General features: G+C 31.8%; 1 protein-coding gene across 2 annotated transcripts in view; it reads left to right on the forward strand.

Moving 5' to 3' along the window:
- LOC148281518 (UNC93-like protein) overlaps positions 1–15,840 on the forward strand; it is a 226,336-nt gene that overhangs the window by 78,157 nt on the left and 132,339 nt on the right. For both annotated transcript variants that reach the window (XM_088226600.1, XM_088226599.1), the window contains exon 3: positions 2,104–2,266. In XM_088226600.1, the coding sequence (XP_088082726.1) occupies positions 2,104–2,266 (163 nt within the window). The remainder of the gene's footprint in view (positions 1–2,103; positions 2,267–15,840) is intronic.

The following is a 15,840-nucleotide window of genomic DNA, read 5'->3' on the forward strand; positions in this document are numbered from 1 at the left end:
AATATCCTAACTAAGGAACTACAAAACATCAAATCACTGGTACAGTTTAAATTAGGTTTGAGGTCTTGGATAAGCATGGAAGGAACAGATAGACACATTCCTTAAAAATAAAAATACAAAATAATAATTAAAATAAATGCATACTGCAAATAAATCATGTCTTCGTAATATCAGCATATGTAAATTTGGTATTTCTTTTATTTTTCTTTTTTCTTCTTTTCTTTTCATGTCATACCATATTTATATGCTATAAACTTTTTAATAATTAAAAAAGAATGACCAACGCTCAGACGCTAAAGTATTTGTGGTCATTTTTTCCAATTTATGTTACAGCTTAATTTTAAGATGTATTTTTCCTAAGTGTATTATTATATTTCTATGTAAATAATATATGTATGGAAAATCAACAAAATAAAATTTTAAAAAAATGCACAACTTAGAATTCTTTAGGTACGATCTTTCCGCTTTTCGTAAATCTCTTCGACATGAACAAATTAAAATTATATGATGAAGATGGATTGGCATGACTCAGCTCGAAGTCTTGTATGTTATTCGATTTCTTAAGTATAATATATTCCATTATTTTATTTCCATTGTTTGTCTTTGCTGTAAAGTTTTATGTTCTTTTTGGTCAGTTTCTTGAACGTTGTTACTATTTTCATAGTATTTTTTAAAATCGTTTACTTATTAGTTTTCATTATTTTATTATTAATTATATACAATATGTGCGCGTATGCGTATATGTTCATGTGTGTATGTATGTGTATGTCTGTATATAGACATGTTCATGAGTGTATATGTATGTATGTTTGTAACTTTTGACGTTTGAACTGTACGTTTTGTTTTTTTATATTTTTGTTCCTGTATGAAACCCATAATAAATTGGTCTTGTTATTTGTTGTTATTCTTAATCTATTGTTTATTATAATAACTGCGTTAGTTTAAAAAATAACAAAAATAAAAATAAATTATTTCTTCATATTAGTGTTGTAATTGGCTTTGGGGTATGAGTTATAAATAAATAAAAATCATTAATATTAATCGTTTAGAGATTTTTACCCGAGCATAAGCATCAAATCAGAAACACTCAGTCTGGGTTCTGATCATATTTCATACAAGTCATTTTTAAATTACTAGAGTTATGATTTTTTTTACCAGTACTTTATTTAGGAAAATAAATCATTTGTTCAGAATGCCTTTCATAACATTTTTCTGAATTTGCTCATTTGTATCTATCGGTGTTCCTTTGTTCACACTGGTTTTATGTTCGTATAAAAACAATGCGATTTTAAAGTTTTTTTTATTTATTTTGTTAGTTTTTATTGCGTACAAATGTTTGCTATGTATTAAATACGAGTAAATAATGGTTAGTTATTCTGGAAAATATTATATAAACTGAAAATATTACAATAAAGATGGGAATATTTTAGACAGGGATAATTTTATTTTCTTCTTTATCTCTGTTGCTATATGTTAACAAATCAACAACTTCCTTGGGTGTAGAATCCAATATTTTGTCAACAAATATTTGGACAAACTCAAAATACTATTGATATAAACATACAAGTACACTGGCTACGTTTTCCACAGAGGGTCGAATACAAACTCTGTTGGCTTATGTATAAGTCACTGCACAACTCGGCTCCGGAATATCTAAGGGAACTATGCATTCCAGATAAACTAGCTGACAGGCGTCTCACGCTTAGATCGGCTACGTCTACGGCGAGAGGAAAAGTTATTATACCCCTTCGCAAACAGCGCACTAAATTTGGTGAACGCGCATTTGCGGTCGCAGGCCCTATGGCATGGAATGCTCTCCCAGCAGAGGTGCGAGGCTGTGAAAGTGAAGTGATGTTTCGGAAAAAACTTAAAACCCACTTGTTCTCTAAATCATTTGAATAAATCCGTAGCACGTGACAACAAAATAAATTATTTTAATTAAATTACAAATTTAAAGGCTTCAATTAAATTAACTTAACAATAGAATCACCATGTAAAGCGCCCTTGAGGTATTTTATTACGAAAATGGCGCTATAGAAGTTATCCATAATAAATAAAATAAATAAATAAGTACTAACAGCAATTTTTTGTTTAATATTCCAGGTGGCTAGGTTGCAAGTGGACAATAGCGCTCTCTTTTATAGCGTATATGCCTTTTATAGGCGCACAATTTTACCCTGCAACTTTAACCCTTATACCCGCCGGGTTACTGGTGGGCTTTGGCGGAGGACCACTATGGTGTGCCAAATGCACATATCTTACTGTGGTAAGTTAAAACATCTTTACATAATTTTCATTTTCCGTAAGTTTTGGGGTTGATCAATTAAAATTGTGCGTTAGCAAAAACACCTAGTTATAATTTTACTGTTATGGTATAAACGATTTGAGTGGCTGAGCTATATACTGCGGATTCCTCACAATAGCCTGAACCACGATTGCCTACTCTGCATGACACTTGGTTCTCTAGTCCTGAATGTTCACCGCTGAAAGTTTGTCAGCTGAACTATTAGAGCACGCGTTTAATTAGCAGCAGGCTATATTTTTATCGTTATTTTTTTATTCCCAAGTTAAATGGAAAATAAGACAGGTGCTTAGTGCCAGATCAAGTGTATACATAACTATCAATGTTTTGAATGTTTTTTTTCTAATGCAATTTCTAGAAACTTTGTCGTAAAATTAAATGCCCTTTTTTATCGCATGTAAGAAAACATTTGTTTATTCCATTTCCCGTAACACTGAACTTCCTTATTACCTGTTTTCATATGTTGTATTTGCCATGTGTAAATTTATAATAAGAAAAAATTAGTTATAAAACCTAAAAAATAATATGAATATAAAATATACTTCTTTCGTATATAAGTTTTCAGGTTAGAAAACTATTGCCTATTTGATTAAATCAAATAGAGCCAATTATAATTAATTTTGATTCATAGTTTCATTTTGCATTTAACCATCGTTTTACATTTCAGTCTGTTGAACAAATAACAGAAGTCTTCACAATTATTTTACCCCTCGAGTGAATTAAATCGAATATTTTATTATCAATATTTTCCATTTGAATTTACATGTTTTATCACATACGTATAACTGATTTGTTCATAGTAGAAAATTATAACATGATATCAAAAGAGGAAGAAGTTTTTTTTTAATGGATGTTTTAACAAAGGCAGAGTAGTGAATGTTACACAGTGTGTAAAGTGGCCACTTTAATCAGCCAATGACAAGCCGTAAGCCCTATATAAGCCTAGACTTCATTATTTAATTTTCTTAAAATGTTCTCATTACTAAAATGAAAAACGTGATATTTTTTTCTAAATTAAAATTTCAAATGTCGGTACGTAAAAGTTTAAAGCATCTAAGACAAATCCTTTTTTTAACCTTATTTTTTAAAATGAACAGTTCGTAACACAAATGTTTCTTCGTAAAACCGATAAATAATGGAAAAAAATATTTTCTGACCGATGACCAAGTCTTAAGATGACGTAAGAGCGATAAAACCTGTTCCTGGTCGAAATAAGTTACAATAGAAGCAATAAAATAATTTAATGTACGTTATTTGATGTAAATTCAATTGACAATGAACTTCTACGAAGATAATTCATATTTCGAATGTTTCAATTGCACCTGGGCGATAATAGTGGCACAAGTCCAAAATTTAGGTTTTTTAGTTAGGTATACAGAAATTAATGTTTGTAAATATATTTTCGATCCGGATAATTAACGACCTAATTCTTAAAAACATTCGTGGCCTTAAAAGTAAAATTATCAATATATGAGTGGTAACATATATATTTTTTTACTTTTTAGAAATAAAAGTGGCACATTGATAACAATGACATTGCTTTTTCAGAAAATATTTTAAACTAGTTGGCAAAAGTAAACCTTAATTGATGCCATTGTTAGTTCAATAAAAGGTCGGACGCGTCTGTAACTGCGCTTCTATAAAAAATAGTTATTTTTATTCGCCGCTATTTTTCCTGGTGTGTAAATATTCTTTGAAAAAATCTAAAATATTGTCTTACGCCTAGAGTCTGCGATAATATTTATAAGTATTTTTTTAAAATTACTAATTGGATTTGATCAATAGAAGCAAACTTTTCAGATGAATGATAATATTTAATACCAAGCAGAAAACTCTTTTAATTTATTTATATGAGCATTTAACAGGATACTTTTTTTCCCCAAACCTCGCGTTCTTTAATCGTTTTGGGATTTTTTCGATTAGAAAAGATGTGAATCATTATTTAAATGTAAAAAACACAACATTAACTTTTTTAAAAGGGAGAAATAAAACTTTTCCTCCAATTCATGAAACATATTTACAAATAAATAATTGAGTAAATATTACAGTACGATCCATATCCATTTCCCATATTAATTTTTTGTGAGTTTCTCGCCATTTAATTTAATTAAAATGTAAATGTAATAGATAATTATTCGAAAACAATCTATAATGGTAAATCATTAAATATTTTTAGAAAAAACAATCTCTTATTCTAAACAAAAATATAACTTCAATGCTCGCGAGGACTACTATAGTAGTCCATATAAATTAACACCGAATTAAATACTCGTATGCATACACCCAGCGTCTGCGTGGCACTGATTATAAAAAGTACATTTTTGCCCCTGAAGAATACATACACGGATGATTCATTCCAAAATGTCTTCATGTAAAAAAAAAAAATGTAAGCACTTTACGCAAGTACTTTAGTGTAAAATTTGTCTAAGATGTACCTGTTTAAAAAAATATATACACCAATAAAGTTAAGGAAAATACACAAAATCAGGTTATTCTTTTTTTTTTTAGTCAAACATCCCCAAGCCTCTACCCCAAGGAAAACCCAATTTTCTTCAGTGTACAACGTTCAGTTTTGAAGAAAGTATTTTCGTAGACGGTAGACGGATAAAAGCTTCCCCAGTTTTTGTGGCAAAGGTTTAATAACTTTACGGAAAAATCTCGTAAAAATTTTAGTGACATTTTCGTTTTTCTTTTGATGTCTCTTTAAATGTTATATTGTTTAGCAAATCGCACCTTTGGGTGTTAAAAATAATCAGAACTCGTACTGATCTTAACTTGTTTTTATTAACTGCAGTTTTTCTTCTTGTGAACCGTTAATTTATTGTATAAAATTATTATAATATTTTGGTTGGAAGAAAAAACTTTGGTTTTAGAATTACATTTATTGTTTTTTTATTAAAAGGGGAATATTTACGGAACTGATTTTTTACCAGCAGACAGCACTAAAAGGCGTGTAAGACAAGATATATGAATGTGGAAGAAGCTAGGAATGTATGCCAGGATAGACGTGTGTGGCAGTCCATTCTCTCTGCCTACCCCTACGGGAAAATTGCGTGATGTTAGTAGTAGTAGTTGTTTTTTATCGTCTTCGTCATTATTCCTCTTACAACACTCAGTTGTTCATTCAGTGGTTCATGGCCTCCGTGGTGTAGTGGTCAAGACGCTTGACTCACGCACGGAAGGTTCCGGGTTCGATTCCCGGTGAGAACACAAAAATTAAAAAATGTTATTTTTCTCAAGCCTGGATGCTCTGTGATGTAATTCACCACTGTAATTAGGCCTCCTAGCCTGTTGTGGTGCAATTTTTTTTAATATAATAATAATAATAGGGCAATGCATTGGTTTCCCAAACGCAGTATCGTACTATGATACGTTACATGAGAGTAAGGTGATCAGTTATACGCATCAGGTGCCAGTCTACGAACAGTAAAAGGTTGCCGTTTAAAAAATCTCAAAAATCAATATTTCACTTCCACTTAGTCAGGAATTGAACTCAAGACCACAAAAATGGAAGGCAAACGTGTCAATCACTTTACAACGTGACGGAATTATTTCCACTGGATTTCTATATTCAGAACTTTCGTCTAAGAGCAACCATAAAATTTATAACACTCGTCCATTGTGTTGGTTCTATTTCACAAACAAAAATGAATTTTACATCCACCTGAAAACGAGCAAAATATGCAATACGTTTTTTTAAACACTAATATAACTTGTTTACTCGTATATGCTTTTGCATCTTAAACAGTCTACAACTGCACTGTGTAAGCAATTTTTTTTTTGTGTTTTAAATAAAATTCATGCACGCATTCCAATGATTTATTTATTTTAATTTTAAGACACTTATTTTATTTTATTTTTGTATGTGTTGTAAATTACTCATATTTAGAAAATGGGAATATAATAGTAGTAGAGCGGAATTCAAAATGCGTACCAGGGTTTTCGAAAATAACCGCGTACTGAGAACTCTTTACCACTCCTTAGTGTGAAGTAGACTCGAGATTGACTCGATGATTTGGAAACCACATAAACTGAAGTACTCTTTTGAGATAGAGAAAATCCAAAAGTAGTTTCTGAGATTTCTCTACATGAGAGAGTGCGGGTATTATCCTCGGTTCTACCCGACCGAGTTTCTCCAGGGTGTGCTTTGTGACAACTTGGCATGGTTTGTATATTCCTGATAATTACCGAAGACAGCGTCAGCATAGATTGTTTTTATATTCCAATATACAGGACCAACTTTCTGATGGTTACGCCTGTTGGAAGGGTTACCGCTATGCTTAACAACATCGCTTGAATGTTGATCTGTTCCATGTATCCGAAGGGGTTTCCCAAAGCAGTATTCTCTTACTACTTGGACAAAGGCAACCTCTTTTGGCTCTTGTTAGATCATATAGAACATGCTCGACGGATGCACTCCGGTTTTAACGGACTTGTTCCCGTTTGCTGTGAAGGTTTAATAGTGATCCACGAATTCCCACTTAAAAAATCGTTTCGCTGTCGTTGATGGCGTCCATCTACTCCCATCAACTGAAGGAAATCTGTCAATCAAATATAAAAAAAAATGTCTCTAAATGCTCTTCTTGGTGCTTGGCAATCACGATGGGAATCTTCCCCTTCAAGGAGGGTTACCTTCCTTTTTTTTTCTTCAATCCATCAGCGCTTAAAATTTTCTTAGGTTATCCCGAATCACTGGACTACGAAGTTTTTATCAGGCCATAGTAAATTGAATGGCACATTATTTGTTATTTTTATTGTTAATTTCTCTTCGTGCTGCTGCGTATATCCTAATCAGGTTTGAACACATCCTGTGGTATTGTCTCTTTCCCCCTATAATTACCGAATGAAGCTTCTTGCTACTATCTGTGGCCTTGACATGGATCTATTTTTTGTATTTTTTTCTTTTGATAGTATATTGTTTTTCATATAAATGAATTGAATCAAGTTAAATTAAATTAATTTGTCGTGTCAGACGCATTGAAATTTACACCTGAATTTCTGAAAAATCTGTATGCAAATGTGTAGACCATTAGACCACGATGCGGATAAAACTCTATCGTTAAAGCTAGGCATTGTTTTTTTTTTCTCATTATAAACCTTTAATGTAGGTTTTCATGTATTGTTGACAAATTTTGAAAATTACTTTTTCTGAATGTAAATAACGAAAATAGTTCTATAAATATTAATAAGACATTGTGTTTTTTGTTTTTTTTAAATGAGGGGATACATCAAGAAAGGACTTATGAACAAAAACATAATTTTACCGATGGTCAAAACGAAGAATATAAACTTTTTTTATGGTACTATGTGTTTATTTAATTATATTTTATGAAGTTCATTTTTCATCAAAGTTTCAACACATTTTTTTACATTAATTTTTAATATTCCTGTGCTTTTTATTTCTTTATGTATTTATAAAAACAGATTTTCAATTTTGGTTGTACTTTTTTTTACATACAATAGCAGAAAAAAAATCTTATTATTCTTTAAAAACTTTATAACGTTTTTTTAACGGACAAAACAGAGATCATTGCAGCAATCGTGGCGTTTTTACTGTTTTGTTACCAGCTATTTATAGGACAGAGAGTCACATTTTGTTGGTTATATTTAAATCATTTTATTTAACTCATTCAGCCGAAAAAAATTGGCATTAATATCTCGAAAAAAAAATGCAATCAGCCCATTCTAGACATGTACCCTTCAAATACTATAAAAATATGTTTAATTTTTAAACAAACAAACCATTTTTATTGATTGTTTGTGATTAGGGTGCTTTTCGAAGTATTTTTCTAGTATTTGACTTTAATCTAACTAAAATTTAAGTTTTTTGGGAAAAAACGGTTTCCCCTCTATAATCCAAGCTCTTAAAAATTCAATGAAAACGCTTCTCATTCCAGGTAGATATGTAAACAAATCTTGAAAGCAATATAAGATAGGAATCATTTTTTATAATTATTCGTCGCTAGAATACCCCAAATAGGGGCGATAACAAAAGCTATCTTCATCGGCTGTCCATGAAAAAAAATAAAAAATTTCGTACATTGTGGTTTTATTTATTCCGGAGTATAATGTTATCTCAAACATCAAATAATATGAATCATGGCCTGTTACTTCCTCGAATGTTCAAATCTTAACTGATAGATAATACTCTCACTGCTGTCTTAAGTCTCAAACTTTACTCCGCGCTCAATACATCTTTTGAAAATATTTTTAATTCGCTTTTGTGATAAACCGTAGTGACCTCAAAATAATAAAAAAAATTTAAAAAAACTAAATCAAAGCTAAAACTGCGTATATATATACAAATATACTGTGTGGTTTGAGTACTGTCGATAGCTATCGATTTTTTAACTTAAAACTCAAATATGCAAGGTCAATACTATGCAAATATTCATAATCGCTCTGGAGAATTTATCTTCAACTCTACCGTCATAGTATAGGTATGGTTTTCGTATCTTTCGGTTGCTATCCCTCCCCATGTTTTCTAAATATCTAAAACGGTTATGGCGCCAAATATCTTCACATTCTCATTTCTGGCGCCATTTTCTTCCACCGTTTTGTCAAAAAAAGCGTTTAAAAAAGGTCGCTCAGTAAATTTGATAATTACTATCTCTAGATAGTTGACAAAACAATATACGTAATTGAATTGCTGTTTTTATCACTCAAATAATTTATTTATATATTTTTATCGACATCACCATTCTCTTATGCATACCTTGTGATGCATATGCCGCTGCATTAATCGATAGGCTCGTTCAATTGCACCGTTAAAAATATCATTTTAAACCCTACACTACCCTATGTAGACGATCTGATATATACCTAAAAGTATAGTATAAAAGTGATTTTAAACATTTTTATTACTTGGCAACTAGTGTATTGTATTGTATTGTATATATACTTTTCTTAATAACTTGTTTAAAAAATCGCCACGAGAGTAAAATTGTTCGATCAAATTTGAAACAAAAAGTCAGTCAAATTTGTTTATAATAAAACTTTTTATTTGACACTGAGAAATGGTTTAATGAGATGAAAGTCACCTACATCAATAAAAGTTTCAGCTCTTTCACTTCAAAAAAGTTGAAAGATTGAAAGAAATGGAGATATTTTATCATAGGAAGAATAGTGTATTTAATTCAATTAATTTCAATTCAATTTCAGTCGATTTAAAAAAAAAAGTTTATTCAATTTATTTATTTATTTAAAATAACATGTACATAACAAAATTAAATTCAAGATGTACATATAACAAAAAGACAAAAAATACATAGTAAGACTCTTGTCAAAATTGTAGGAGAATCCAGCTCCGGAAAACCTCTTCGAATACACGAACAGATCAACATCCAGAGCGATGTTTTTCAGCATAGCAGTTCTTCCAACGGGCATAACCATCTTGGCAGGTTGGTTCAGCATATCAGAATATGAAACAATTTATGCTGACGCTTTTTCAGGAAAATATAAATCAATTTTCATCGCAATCTCAAGATTATCTACAATACCGCACAACAATCTATAAAGATGTGTAGTGGAATATACATTCTATCTTGTCCCAAAACTGTTGTAGTCAAGCATACTCTGGAGAAACTCGGCCGGGTAGAGCCAAGGATAAAACACGCACTTTCTCATGTAGAGATTTCTCAAAAACTTCTTTATGATTTTCTCTATCATAAAAAAAAATTTTAGTTCGTGGGCCTTCTAAATCATCGAGCCACTCTCGAGTCTTCTTTGCACCAAGGAGTTGTAAAGTGTTCTCAGTATGCAAGTATTTTCGAAAACCCTGGTAGTACATAACATCTTAGATGCTTTCCCACTGATTGTCTCTATGTGATCATGAAATATCAGGGTGTTTACAAATCTATCGCCCAGATCCTTAACATTCACTATTTGAAGCAGATTCTAGTCATTCATTTTGTAGCCAACAAATAGTTTAGATAGATAGACAGAGTTTTTTTGTGCTCTAGTGAAGGACGTGACCGGACACTTGGAAACATTAAATCACGTTTGTTTCACCTTTCCATTCAGATCTATGAGATATATCTGTTAAGAGAAGAGAAATTGTCAGAAGTTGTCACCATTAAAAAAAGGTTAAAATCATCCTCAAATAAGAAGAAACGCGAGTTTAAAATTACGTTTTTAATGTTATTTATGAAAATAGAGAACAACAATGGACCCAGGAAAGAGCTTTGCGGGGCACCCGAGAAAGTATAGAAACAGTTTGACGCAAACAGACCGCAGGAGACGTATTGGTTTCTATTTTGGAAGTAGCTCGCCAATAGTTTTAACATACTATCCGAGAAACCGATCTCATACAGTTTTTTTTATTAAGACATCATGGTCGACGGTTTCAAGGGCCTTGGTGAAGTCAGTATATGAACAGTCTACCTGGTGTCACATGAATATTACATGGTGTATAAAGTGACTTCTTAAACCAGCTTATAACAGGTCGTAAGCCCTTCAAATGCCTAGACATATATAATTCCTTCTCAAAAATTGTGTCCGCTTTATTGCAACCAATATAAATTTCTTCAAATTGTTATAAATTTATTAAAATTATTTAATGCTTTTATTAGAAGAGGAAACATTAAAAAAATGTTTTTATCTGTGATTGAAGTTTCTGATTACATGAATTAAACATAAATACGCAATTTAAATACGAGTTGACTTTAAGCATTGACTTATTTTTCCAGTTCTGCGATATATTTTGATCACAAAATACATGTTTTTCTTCAAATTGTCAAATATTTTCAAGTTAGAATTTACTAATGTATTTTTTTTAGAATATGTGCGTTTGAATTAACAGGATGTTTTACTTATTATTTCCTGTATCGATAAAAATAACGTTACAAGAAAAGCAATTTATTTTGTTCATAACATAAGGCAATGAACGCTGTAAACTTATCTGACAACTGTCATCAAACGGAAGCAAAACTGTTGGCTGGACCATATACTGCAGATGCCGATTTAGAGACTTAACCACGCTTGCTTACTTTATAGGTCGTGGGGATTTTTACGTCCAGGACGTCCGCTGCTGGGTGAATATTCTTCCTATTCCCAACATTTTTATCTTAATTTAAAGATCAAATAAATGCACAAAAATCCACTTGTTGAAATATTAACCATGCATATCACGAGCAAGGTAAAAAAATGGTACCTTGTTGCTATTAGTACGATTTTTCATTTAAATAAAACTGTTTTTTGTTTTTTTTTCCGTTTGTATGTTACCTGTCTTTCAACGTAGGTACAATTCAATCGGTAATCAAAAAGAAACATTCTGTATATGTACGTTCCTCCTCATAAAGATATGTAGTGTTTTTCTTTTTTACAATCACTAGGCATTTGCTTTGAGGGATTACGTGTTTATGAACGTGAACTCAAGTGAACATCAAACGCAGAATGCGAATAGAAAGCGTGTGTTGTTGAAAATATTATGTTTACTTTGAGAGGCAAATGTGTAAAGGATTTTCCGCGAATGCTTTTATTCCGAAATCGTTACGTACACACACATAATATGAAAAAGCTTTGATTGTAACGTGACGTTGAATTGACAAAATGTTTGTGTTTTGGTGAAATCGAACCAGAATCCCGGACGTGTGATTGACTCGATGACTGCAATCGTGTGAAAAAACGTCCGCCTCATAGTTTAGTGGTTGGCCCGTTCCCCTACCTTGCTTGAGGTCCGAGTTCGAATCCAAGGAGGGTTGACACGAAATATTTGTTTTTAAAGGCGGTTTTCCATTAAATAATTTTGCTGTCCCTAGACTGGCGCCTGAAGCGTAAAACTGTTCCCCTCACCTTCCTGTGACAAATGACCGAGGTACGCTGCATTTTGTTTGACACGTTAAACAATGCAGTGCCTTATGTAGCATTGCGTGCGGATAAGGATTTGATGTTGATTGAATTGACATATTACAACAGAGATAAATAATATTTAAATGAGAGAAATATCGAAGTCTAGGCACTTAAAGGGTTTAATAATTTAATTCACTGTCTTACATTTGCCATTCCGCTTATGTTTGATCATCCATATTTCTCCAACACCTCCATCTGCTGATTTTTATACATAAAAAAAGGCATTAAAAAAATGTGTAATGTTTGATAACATTGTTATTATTTGTAATGTTTTATGTAAAAACTTTTTTTTTCAATGAAGTTGTAACAGAGGCATTGAAGTAGTTAGGGTAAGTAAGGGAGTAGAGAATTTATGTATATGTATAGATTTCACACATGTTTCTGCCCTATATTTTGACTAAAATAAAAAAGAAGCCAGAGTCCCTAAGGACTCTAAAATAGCTGCGGACGGAGGTTGGTTTTTTCCCTCAAAGCTGATTTTTATAAAGTCAATCTCACCTGCATTAAGGTTTCAGCTGATTAATTAAATACAATTTTTACTCAATAGTTATATCAAAGCAAAAAGAAGATTGACAAAAACTAAACAAAATACCACACGAAAAAGACTCAAGGTCTTGTGCTTGGTATAATAATAAAAAGTTTTAGAAATTATTTAAATCCAAATAAATAAGTATAAAAATTGGAAAATTGTTTTCAGGCGTTGCCTAAAAGGTGATTTGCTTCAGCCGGATGAATCTCACCCACGTGATAAAGGTTTCAGCTCTTTTACCTCACAAAAGTCAACAAATGTAAGAGTTGAGGAAATGTGGATGTTCAAACATGGGCAGAATGGTGAATGTTACACAGTGTGTAAAGTGGCCACTTAAACCAGCCAATGACAGGTCATAAGCCCTGTAAATGCCTAGACTTCCATATTGCCTTCTCAAAAACGTTTTCTCTCTCTGTTGAAATAAATTTAAACTAGTTTTGTGTTGCAACCTAATAGGAAAAAAAAGAAATTCACATAAAACATTGAAATTTTTATTTATTATTATTGAAATATGCAAAAAAGTAACAATGAGTTAAGGTGGTCTATGAGTACAAATTTTTAATTTTGGCTTAAATTTTGTATAAGCTTAAATATTTTTAAGTTCTTAGGGCAAGTTGTTAAAAAAGCTGATAGTAGAATATAAATATTACATTTGTATTTATTTCATATATTTTTTTTCCTTAGAGATAGATCATTCTGCTTTTCGTAGATCTCTTAACCACTTAACTTATGTAGGATAAAAATAAATTGACATGGTTTGGCACGAAGTCTTATTTGTGCTTCGTGTTTTTTAAAATAAACTGTATACCATAATGACGTAAATTTAAAGAGACATATTACAAGGTGAAAAAATTAAGCATTTCAATTCGAAGGTAGTTGTCTTTCTTGCATCTCTTTCTCACTTCAATATAAGCATGTTTATCATGATTTGGTATATCTTTTTTTCGTATTATTGAGGTCAACGTACAATCATAAAAAGGAATCATTTACTAATATCCAGATACTTCTTGGCCTCGACGTCTAGTTGGATTCCAAATAGCCATATTTTTCCTTTTAGTGAATTCTATATTTTACCAAATTCAGTCAAGACACACAAAAATAACGGTACTTTTAGAAAATTAACAAATATAAACCTTTTCTTTCTATCTACCGATGTATGTTATGCATACAGAATCTAGCAAACATATCTAACATGATGGTATCACAATCTGTCTTAACACAGAAATTAACAATAATATTAATATGACCACTATAACATTTTTATACTCAAGTGTAATTCATATAAGTTTTACTAAAAAAAAGACATATTAAATCATCACCATATTTTATTTACCGTCTGTCTCTAGATAGTTTAGTATTTATACATTAATTACAAAAATTTCTAAGAGTGACATTTTTTGACAAATTAAGTTTTCATTTGTTCTTTTATTTTTATTTTTTGTTTCTTTTTTTTTTATTTTGTACGTGCTGTAACGTAAAACAGGTTAAATCATGTCGGGTGCGCAGAGGCTATCCCATGTGGGTTTTTTTTTAAAATTATTTTATGATTGTACGCTATATAATGGAAGAAAAAAAATCTTACATATTATACTATTTGTTAATGGGATACTTAAAATAGTAAAAAAAAGTATAGTTTTATTCCACTTTTATTTATCAATTTTTACCAGTGACCGAATTCGTCAGACATCGTCAGACTAGTACAAAACTTCATGCGTATTTTTATTATTATTATTAAATTGCAGTTCCGCCAAAAAACGTCAGTAGAAAAACTAAATCTATTAATAGGATGACATTCATTTGTTTTCTTCGTTTGTCTTTGCTTCGTGTATTTATGTTCTATTTGTTTATTTTCTTTCTCCGGTCTATTCTCAACCCTGGCGAATGGTTTGCAGCAAAGTCTTGCATCTCGTCCTCCACCGGTCTCCATTATCTGCAGCCCTCTTCAGCCTCGATATATGAGTCGCAGTTCAAATCCTCGCGCACTTGCTCCAAATACATACTCCCCGTCGGGGAAGCCCTCTTTAATATGTCCCCTCAGCCGTTCCCTCAATCATATTATATCATGCAGACCCTCATGGCGCATATTTTAGCCACCATGCCTCACAACCATACATCAATATGCCCCATACATATGTCTTGGCAAGTTGCTTGCGGAGTTTTAGGTTTATATTATTTGACTCGAAATTTTCATCTAAATTTAAATTTCTTTTTCTTTTCAATGTTAAAATTTCCGTAGGTCGTAAATATAATAAGAACATTAATTTGAAAATTATTTTACCTAGATTTCAAATATAAAGATATCTTATTTAAATATTTTTTGTGCTTTGGTAAACATAAAAAAGGGTTTGAAGAAAGAATCTCTAATACCGAACAGTCAATAAACCACTCAGTATAACGCACATCTCAAAATAAATTACAATACACTTCCATCTCAGATTTTCGAGGGTTTTTGCTCCTAGAATCCTTTCAATAATTCAATTCTCCCCTCGGGTCTTGAGAGACGACCCTTACGATTGAAGGTCCATGTACTCCATTCATCCCTTTATCCACAATACTGTCATATAATAATACTCGATAACTTGGATTATTTGGAATTATAAGCGGACAATTTGTCCTTCGAAAATCCTTTCTTTGAGGTAATCTCCACGCGATAAATTGGCGAAATAAATTACTAACTTGTATTATCAATTTTGCGTTTGTAGGGGTCGAAAATTTTTTTTGTGCTTGATAAATCGAGATGGATAATGTTACGTAAAGAATTGCCATTTACTTCAAAACCCCTTATGAAATTTTATTAAAATATAACGGGTTGCGGTCCAGTGAATAGAGTAGCGGACTCCTGATCAGGTGGGCCGAGGTTCAAATCCCGACATACAACTATTGACTTCCACCACTATTTACGACTAAAAACAATGGCCTCAAAGTTTAAGTCTTCTTCTTGTGGTGCCTTATCAGATATTTCCGAGGTTGGCGATCACTACAGCGAAAGCATCTAGATCCTGCGCTACTCAAAGGCCAGGACAACTGCTTGTTGGATGTACTCGCCATAGTGATGCCTTGGAAAAACTGACCAGAGTGGTTTCTCGTTGCCTTCTCTGGTAGATTTTTTTGTCGGGGTGTTCTTTCCTTAGCTGGTTGGTTCTAGTTTGGAGGCGCCAGA

This window comes from Micrasema longulum, unplaced genomic scaffold, assembly GCF_059751315.1.
Source record: "Micrasema longulum isolate JH-2025_06_02 unplaced genomic scaffold, ASM5975131v1 h1tg000444l, whole genome shotgun sequence".
Classification (NCBI taxonomy): Eukaryota; Metazoa; Arthropoda; class Insecta; order Trichoptera; family Brachycentridae; genus Micrasema; species Micrasema longulum.